The 9,379-nt window shown below is 41.3% G+C and overlaps 2 protein-coding genes across 2 annotated transcripts; one reads left to right on the top strand and one right to left on the bottom strand.

The window, feature by feature from the left end:
• Positions 1–678: 678 nt before the first annotated feature.
• On the bottom strand, positions 679–5,021 carry cops2 (COP9 signalosome subunit 2). The gene is made up of 13 exons (XM_084452589.1): positions 4,863–5,021; positions 4,363–4,476; positions 4,192–4,269; positions 3,936–4,061; positions 3,424–3,513; positions 3,172–3,249; positions 2,901–3,075; positions 2,328–2,506; positions 2,107–2,159; positions 1,879–1,976; positions 1,594–1,676; positions 1,433–1,491; positions 679–1,254 (listed from the first exon to the last, which is right to left on the bottom strand). The coding sequence occupies exons 1-13, from the start codon at positions 4,914–4,916 to the stop codon at positions 1,110–1,112; spliced, it is 1,332 nt and encodes a 443-aa protein (XP_084308715.1). The 5' UTR covers positions 4,917–5,021; the 3' UTR covers positions 679–1,109.
• A 304-nt stretch (positions 5,022–5,325) lies between these two features.
• Positions 5,326–8,842, top strand: galk2 (galactokinase 2). The gene is made up of 10 exons (XM_084452642.1): positions 5,326–5,402; positions 5,590–5,678; positions 5,771–5,894; positions 5,987–6,077; positions 6,192–6,338; positions 6,439–6,537; positions 6,891–7,043; positions 7,409–7,619; positions 8,005–8,206; positions 8,545–8,842. Exons 1-10 carry the CDS (start codon positions 5,353–5,355, stop codon positions 8,750–8,752), a joined length of 1,374 nt encoding a protein of 457 aa, XP_084308768.1. The 5' UTR covers positions 5,326–5,352; the 3' UTR covers positions 8,753–8,842.
• Positions 8,843–9,379: the final 537 nt, after the last annotated feature.

Below are 9,379 nucleotides of genomic sequence, written 5' to 3'. Positions count from 1 at the left end.
TGACATTACTAGTAGCTTAGTTAGCCTGCGAACTTGGTTGGCTTGCTGACTAACCTAGCTAGTCGCTAGTTATAGGCTACAAATATAAACGTGTGATCCATGTAGCATATGCTACCTTGCTAGCCACCTCGCTCTTTAACGTTACCGACTGGAGATTTCACTCTAGATGGCTAGGTAATATAGGCTAGGTAAGTTAGCTAGCTGGGCTGGATTGCTAGCATCATGGCAACACTACAGTAGTAAACAAGTACCAAGCATCTAGAAAGCTCTAAAGAACTGTCCCGACGAGTCTATTGGGTTATATGACGGTGATATGAGCCTTACCACATGAATAAAGTTTAGACAGCTACTTTGCTAGCTGAAATAAATAGTGGTATTTAGCTAGTTATAGCCATCTCTTGCTGGTTTCTAGTTGACTTCCTGTTGCTCCGTGAGGACCACTGTGGCCCCGCCCCTTGGCTTTGAAAGCGCGCGCCGAAACAGCGGCAATGCACTCGGTCTGTGATTGGCTGCGCCTCCTGCGACAGCTTGTCTGGCATAAACCGTAACATGTTGTAGGCTTGAACTGAACCCCCACCACGCACGCACGCACGCACGCACGCACGCGCGCGCGCACACACACACACACACACACACACACACACACACTCAATTAAACCTCTAGATAGTACCTTTTATTTTATATTCAGAAACAAAGCACTGCCTCTGTTTCCCATTAGAGGTTTTTGGGGAGGTACTAAATGTGGAGCATTCTGAAAACTCAACATTTTGAAGGGCAGGACCTTTTTTCATAGGGGACAAGTCCGACATCAGTATTATACATTTCCAGAAACGATATGACAAAACAAACATGGTGTTCTGTACAATAAAATCAAATTCAGGCAGCTTACATTGTCAAAATACCTTCAAAGATCATACATAATACGCATTTTTCATAAGTCTCGAGGAAATTATAATCTGTTGACTATCAGTGAAACACAAACTGGCTCCAGACTCCAGCCAGACTCATTCACCTCTCCCAAACAGTGAATTACACGAGGTCTACAACTGTGTGAGCAATAACCATACTCCATCCTCTATAGGACACATGTATGTGTGAATTTAAAACGTCAGGCCAGTTTGCTGACAATGGCCTGGTTAAGTGTGTTCAACTGATTTGTCCATTTATCCAAAGCTGTGTATCTGGCTCCTCCCCTCTTTTGGTGGTCCAGCTCCAGAAGTTGATTGACTTGGTCGATTCTGCCGTTGATTGTGCTAAAAGGTGTGGTAAAACAAATACCAATCAGAGAATACATGCAAGTTATACACTTCCCACTACACCATCACTTAAATGTATGTTTTCTTTTATGAACACGATAAAAGTTGAAAATTACTGAGATAGGAAATGATAATTCTATTTATCGTAATAAATAATAGTTACATTTCAACTTACCTGTCTAGAATGCACTGCACAAGCAAACTCTCAACATCTGCCACATCAATGTTTAATTCCTTGAGGAGGCAATACATTTATTTCAGCACACCAACAAGGGCTGTGGTTTTATTTTCAAAATGAGCCATTTTTTGAGTAAACTGATCTTACAGTGACCTTACCTTCGAGATAAAAGGGATGTGTATTCTGGTGTATGGCTTAATAAGCTTAATAAGGACTTGTGTTCTGATGTTTCTTAATAATTCTGCAAGACAAAAGTCAGAAAATAATTGATTTCATGGCACAGAAAATAGCAATGATCAATGATAAGTTGATAGTACCTCAATTACATGAAAAGCAATGCACCTCAAAGAAAGGTAAAGAAAAAAAGAGAAAGGTACCTCAATAACATGAAAAGAAATGTCTAATTCACACTAGCATCTGTTATAAGAAGCATATTAACATACCCTCTATGTGTTCTCTTATGAATGGATCATCCATTATGTTGCTGTGATTCGTCTTCAGAATTTTCTCAAACTCTGTGATGTCATTGTTCTGGTAGGCACTAGGGACAAAAGTATAATACCAAGAACAATTTGGGGAAAGTATGAGCTATATCAACACGCTGCAAAAGAAAACTATAATTGTTGATTTAGAATAGCCATTTGAGAAAAGTAAATGATACACATCCTTACCTTACCAAGTTTGTCATGGCAAGAATGTCTGGGTCATTTTTATATGGTTTGGCCTGGACAGAAACAGATAACGTAACATAGGTTACTAAACTGCCCTGAAAATATACCGTAGCTGACAATATGTACAATGCATATTCAGTGTCTGGCATGATTTCATTTGTAAATGACCACATTATTCATCCACTGTTGTAAATTGAGATGTATAGGTATCATGAAATCACCTCTTGGGAGTCAAATGGGTTGATTCCAGATTTCATCAGCATATTGGCCAACACCAGGTACTTCAAGCAGGTGGTTCTTCTTGGGCTTCCGGATTCATCGTAATTTTTGAAAGCTTCAAAGAAGTCTGTGTGCGCTTTCTCAAATTCCCCTTCTCTCAGATGCATTTTCCCTCCACACTCTAGAAGAGAGCATGGTGAACAATACTGTAATTGTTTCCTTGAAAATATTACATTACACAACGGTCATTTAGCAAACGCTTTTATCCAAAATGACTTACAATAATAGCATTTAACATAGGTAGTCAGTGTACTACTACTTGCCAGAACTCAAAGTGCATCTCCTTTCTAAACAAGTGACTAAGGGAATAATCTAGTGCTAAAGCCAAAGTGCAAGAGTAGCAAAATATAAATACAATAGGTGCTTAAGATAATAACTGAGGCTATAGAACACGCAAAAGCTGTGATGGTTAGGCGATACATTGAACTGTGTTGTTGGTAAATGGTACATAAATGGGTACTTTTGGTACATACTGTAAATGGTACACAAACAGTACTTTTTGAAGGGGCATTTACCTCTGATTACTCCCATTATGAGGGGATGAGGGATGGCAGACTTGATGTGTAATGACTGTTCATAAAGGGCCTTCAGTTTCTTGTTGTTCTTCTGTGCCGTATACATCTGAATCTCCAGGGCGTAGATCTCCAGTAACTGGGTTCCTTTCTTGAGGTCATCCTCCCCATCATCTGTCTACAAAAAAACCCCAAAGGCTCCAGATAACTTCACACACAAGATACAGGTCCTTTATGATGAGACAGGTTTTTGCATTAATGAGTGCTTCTCTACCTGACATGACTGGTGCAGTTGCCTGAGGATCTTCTGAAGCTTCCCATATTCTTCTCTTTCCAGGTACAACTTCCCAAGCTTGATAACGACCACAGAAAATTAGTAACAACCACACAAGATCTGTCTGCACTTTCATTCATACATAGATATGCATTGTATTGCAATTGTATTGGTAATATATGCTTATGATAACATGAAGTAACATGAAGTAACCACCATTGTTGACTGCGCAATTAATAGGCTTCAACATACCTTTGTGTTGGTTTTAAACCACAGCCTGTCGTTTTTGGCATCTTTCAATGCATCCAATGTTGTTTCATAAAACTCCTGCAGCAAGTCCATCTGTAAGACAACAAAGCCGAGTAAAGTTTATGCCTACTCTGCACAATCCCGAGTCTGGTCTTTCCTTTGAAAATAACAACATATTGACAAGCAATAACTGAACAATTCTTGGGGATGGTTGAATTAATATGGGAAGCAGTATATTTTGTATGTATGTTGTTGTGTCATTAATGTCTTACGTGTTTATGTAAGAATGTTTTGGGAATGTATGAGTTTATGTTTTAATGCTTTTGTACTTTGAGGGTTGCCTGTGCAGACGATTGCTGTAACAGTTTACTTAAACTCAATAACTTTATTGTGTGTAATTCCTCTACAATGTAATACGCGACAGTTGTGGCCAAATAGGATTTTTAAACCTATGTACTTTAAAATCTGTGAAATAAATTCATTCATTCATTGTTCTTCATATTACTAAGCAATACCTGCTTTGATGTTGAGATGTAATCAAGGATGGAATTGATGGACTTCTCCGAGTAGTTTCTTGTAACTGCACTACGGATGTAGGTCAAAAGCTGTTTGTACCTATTCATCATTTCAGGAAAGTTTGTCTGTTGATTAAAAAAAACAAAAGCCATTTGAAGATTGTATTTTAGCACATAGAATAATAATATGCCATTTTATAGTGACCAGGATATTAGTTTGGTCCACAAGGAAGGCAGACATGTACAGTACACTTACCAGTTTAAAGTTAATCTTTATCATTTGTTTTAAGGCTTTGAACCCCCATTCTCCTTTTTCACCTTCAAGTTCCAGCACCTGGGTGTAAATCAGAGACAAAACATCACCAGTTTTGACACCGTCAATATTCTGTCATGCCAGATTTTAGAATTGACAATATTGCTTGCTCACCTTCTGAAAGCTACAGAGAGCTGCCTTCGGATCATCTTCCTTCAGGGCCTTTGAGTTATAATACTGATTCTCCAAATCAACATTGGGCTCCGAGTTGCTGTCTTCCGAATATTCCTGAAATGGTATATGACACATTGGCTAGGGTTAGTAATACTAAGTATATCTGTCATTGTGCTACTCTGCTAGACAGCTGAAAGTCAATGCTAACCAGCTGCAAGTCAAATATGTGCAGCTAAGATGGTTACATTAGCTAACTTTAGATAACTGTCACACAGCGTGATCATTTCACAGTTACAAAATGAAGTAACTGCAAATTGTACATGGCTAATAATCACAAACAATAGTTTGCCTGATAACTAGCAAGCCCCAGCTGCTAACGTTAGCTAGTTGACTAGCATCATTAGCACTAGCTGATGTTACTGTTGTAACGTCATATGCGCACTGTAAACTTGCGATTGTCGAGACAACCGTGGGTATTTGTATCCATTGCAAGAGTTTACCAGATCATAATCTTCCTCATCATCGCACATAAAGTCATCTTCCATATCAGACATCTTAGCTATCTCCCAAGCTAACCGGCCAGACAGCAGCTTGCAGTCAAAAGTCTCCACAGCCAGGAGGAGGAGGTTCGCAGACGCTGAGGCCGATACGTCATCCTCCGCAGTGCTAGCGCCACCTGATTCATTTGAACTAGCCCTGATTTTCAGTCTCTTCCGTATTTGCAAGTTGGCCACTTTGTATCACCCTTCTAGCTAAAGTCGTCTCAGAGTCAGTTACATTCTTAAACCTAGAGTTAAAAGGCTAGAACTTCAGTTGGCAGAACTGATCTTGGATCAGCTGTAGCCTATCCAATATATCCGGGATCCTCTTATGACAGTCAGCTGATAACGTTGGTGTTGCACTCATAAACACCTACAGTAAATGCAAGTTGCAGTGAACGCATTTTAACAAAAAAAGCTACCTGCAGCTTTGTCAGATTTTTTATTTAAAATGGCAACATATCCGCCGAAGTTACATATTGTGACGACAGCAAATGAAAGGTGAGTGAGTGATGAAGTTGATCTCTGAGCCGTAAGTTGAAGCATTATAACTTAACAATTTACAAATGTAGCCTACACAGATTGTTTCAGCTGGTTACCAACATTATGAGTTTTCAGGTTGTTTTTGACAGTTGCTGCCTGTAGTTGAGAGTGCACTGCTGCAGGCTATATTCATTTTCCTGTGCAGGTTGCAAAACTTGAAAAAGGCCTTTCAGAAGATGTATGGAGAGGCCCCTCTGTTTTATGCATGTGCTCCTGGAAGGGTGAATCTAATAGGTCAGAGGAACACCTCATAAAGGCATTTCAGCTGTCCACGTGAGCAAAACACAACTGTATCTCATTATCTCTCTGTATTGCTTGATTATCAGGAGAGCACATCGACTACTGTGGCTATGCTGTGCTTCCAATGGCTATTGAACAGAATATTCTAGCAGCTGTCACAGTCAACGACTCCCGAACAATCCAGTTGGCCAATGCAAATCCCCAATACACGTAAGATTTCTTGACAAAACCTAAAGTGGGATTGTTATTCATTTCCTAAATGGCTCTTTTGAATTACAAATATTATTGTAATTGTTTTACAGGGATTTCACTGTCTCTACTGAGGACATCAGTATAGACAGAGACAACCCCCAGTGGCATTATTACTTCCTGTGTGGTGTTAAAGGGATTCAGGTGAGGTGTTGACTAGGCCTGGAATCCCCCTGCTGGTACCATGACTACATGATTATGGAATGAACCATATTCAACATTAATAACGTAGGGCATTGTACAATTGTTTGTCACTAGGAGCACTTGGGGATATCTCCTTTGGCTGGGATGCGGTGTGTTGTGGACGGGACCATCCCTCCCAGTTCCGGACTCTCCAGTTCGAGCGCCCTGGTGTGCTGTGCAGGTCTCTTAACAATGGAGGCTAACCACAAGTCCCTCTCTAAGGTAATGCCATTTTTGTGAATGTTTCAATTCAAATGGAAAGTGTCATATTAATCCAAAATAATATTATTACATGTCACTCAATGCCTCCTCTGTCCTCCAGGTGGAGCTTGCTGAGATCTGTGCCAAATGTGAGCACTACATTGGCACTGAGGGAGGGGGCATGGACCAGTCCATCTCATTCCTGGCAGAGGAAGGAACTGTAAGCAACCATTGACAGTGCTGGAACAATAGAACTGACAATATAATTGAAAGTCCTAAGTACCAAAGCCATTGTACTACATAAAATGAATTATGATGATCAGAATCAGTTGATTGCCATGGTAGTTTATACATACTAGGAATTTGTTTGGGTCAATGGTGCATAACACTGATGGAGATAACATTAGACAGACTAACATTAGACAGGGTGCAGGAAAAGACGGGACAGTGACACCAAAACACCATTCGCCATTCTCGGCGCCCGCGCAGTCAACGTATTGAATAAATATTTCACAGAAATCTACAGTCGATTCGAGCGGCTTGTTAAGATGCCTGTCGGTTGTTGTGTCTCAGGCAAAGCTCATTGAGTTCAACCCTCTGCGAGCCACTGACATCAGTCTCCCTGAGGGAGCTGTGTTTGTGATCTCTAACTGCTGTAAGGAGATGAACAAAGCCGCCTCGTCTCACTTCAACATCCGTGTGGTGGAGTGCCGGATAGCCACCAAGGTGATCTAGTGTTGTTTCTGCAATCCCAATGATCAATCATGTAGGGTTGCAAAATTCCGGGAATATTCACAAACTTTCCAACATTCTCAATAGGAATTCATGGGAATTAATTATATTTTCCAGTTTATTCCCTGTTAATTCCCATACATTCCTGTTAATTCCCATGGGATGTTTCTGAATATTCCCGGAATTTTGCAACCCTATAATCTTGACACTGAGTCAATATCAATGCTCCCAACATTTAAGAATGATAGAAATACAGGACTGTAAATGTCATGTGTAATGATTAACAGTAGGCTAAGGAGATAAATTCAGTGTGTGGAGCTGCAATGCAGTGTGATCTGAGTAGCCTGGTGTGAACTCAGATGCTGGCCAAGGCCCGGGGCCTGGAGTGGAGCAGGCTTCTGAAGCTGGCCCAGGTCCAGACGGAGCTGGACGCCTCCCTGGAGGATATGCTGGGCCTGGTGGAGGAGGTCCTACACCCACAGCCCTACAGCAGAGAGGAGGTCTGTAAGACCCTGGGCATCACCACGGAGCAGCTCTGCAAAGACCTGCTCAGCGCCAACACTCAGCATGGTGAGGGACTGCCAGTGGCAACACTTGACAACTTGCGTTCATTGGAAAACTCAAAAGTACTTCATCAATTTGATGAGTCAGGATTAGAGTTCCGGGAATATTCACAAACTTCCCAGAATTTTTGGGAATTAATGGGAATATACTGTAGATTTATGAGAATTTACCGGAATACATTCAGTTTTTCAGTTTATTCTCGGTATTCCATTAATTCCCATTAATTCCCATGGGAAGTCTGAATATTCCCAGAATTTTGCAACTCTATTCAGGATAAAGATGTGGATTTGTGTGCTTTATTTGGTTCATGTTTAACAGGCAGGCAGCATGTCCAGACCCCGATGTCTGATTGTACCTTCTGCATACACCTCTCTTCTCCCCTCGTTGGCAGTGACCCACTTCAAGCTGTTCCAGCGTGCCAGGCATGTGTACGGCGAGGCAGCGCGTGTGCTCCAGTTTAAGAGCGTGTGTGAAGCTGCGCCCGCCGGGGCCGTGCAGCTGTTAGGAGAGCTGATGAGCCAGAGCCACGCGAGCTGCAGAGATCTGTACGAGTGCAGCTGTCCAGAACTCGACCAACTGGTGGACGTATGCCTGTAAGACATATGCCTGTAACTAGAAAATGCAAGGGCAAGACACTGAACCCTAAATTGCTTCCAATGAGCAGGCTAGCACCTTGCAGGGCAGCTGCCTCCATTGGTAAGGCCATTGTAAAGCACATTGGATAAAAGCGCTTTACATATATAAGTACAGTCCATTTACCATTTACCAAAATGGCTCCATTCACTTAATTGTTCCACTGAAGTGCTATACTATACTGACTATTGCATGGCGGTGTAAGGTAGATTAACCAATGAATGCTACAAACACATTTTTCTATTTAACGTTGATGTTTTCTGTTAGAAACTGAAGGGTTTGTTTTCTGTGGCTGTAGGCAGTCCGGGGCTGTGGGCTCACGTCTCACTGGAGCAGGCTGGGGAGGCTGTGCTGTTTCCATGGTGCCCAGTGAGAAGGTGGAGTCTTTCCTGCAGAAGGTTCGGGAGCTGTACTACACGCCTGATCCACAGCGAGCGGCTCTGGAGAAGCACAGTCTGTTTGTGTCCAAGCCTGGTGGGGGAGCGGCCATTTTCCTCGAAGAGTGAGACCTGTTTGCATTTCAACTGTCCAGAAGTTTTGACACCGATGTGCTTTAGTAATTACTCCAACATTAAACAGGTTTACCGCTTTGCAAGAAAGGGAAATGTAAAATGAACTTGTACTGAGTAATGTTTTCATGAAGTGAAGTATTCTCCTGACACATTCCTCTGTGTTACATGTTTAATGGGTTCTGTCATTAATTAATATTGTATTGATTTTGTGTGACTAGTCTCAATTTTACACTACTTGGATATTGTACTTTAATAACATAATACAAACATTATAAAAAATATCAACCAGCTGTTTATCTTGTGCAGTATAAAAATCCACCCCCATTATAAAAAAGTTTCAGTTACCAATATCTCCATTGATTGAAACAGAGTTGCACAATGAACGTTTGCATGGGCAAGACCTACGAGAGAACAAGGGCTCATTATGAGCCTACTCAGATATCTTCAATGTTTACAAACTAACATGATAAATATGGTTTGAATTTCAGAACTCAAAGTATAATGTACAGGCAATAAAAACAGGCATTCCTTTGTACAGCCTAGAAACAAAATGTCTGACAATGTCTTCGAGGGAGAGAGCATTAGCGCATTGGGTGATGAAGTTGGAGAAGATGAGGTTGC

This window comes from Borostomias antarcticus (genome assembly GCF_949987555.1).
Source record: "Borostomias antarcticus genome assembly, chromosome: 18".
Classification (NCBI taxonomy): domain Eukaryota; kingdom Metazoa; phylum Chordata; class Actinopteri; order Stomiiformes; family Stomiidae; genus Borostomias; species Borostomias antarcticus.
This window is presented reverse-complemented; position numbering and strand designations above follow the sequence as displayed.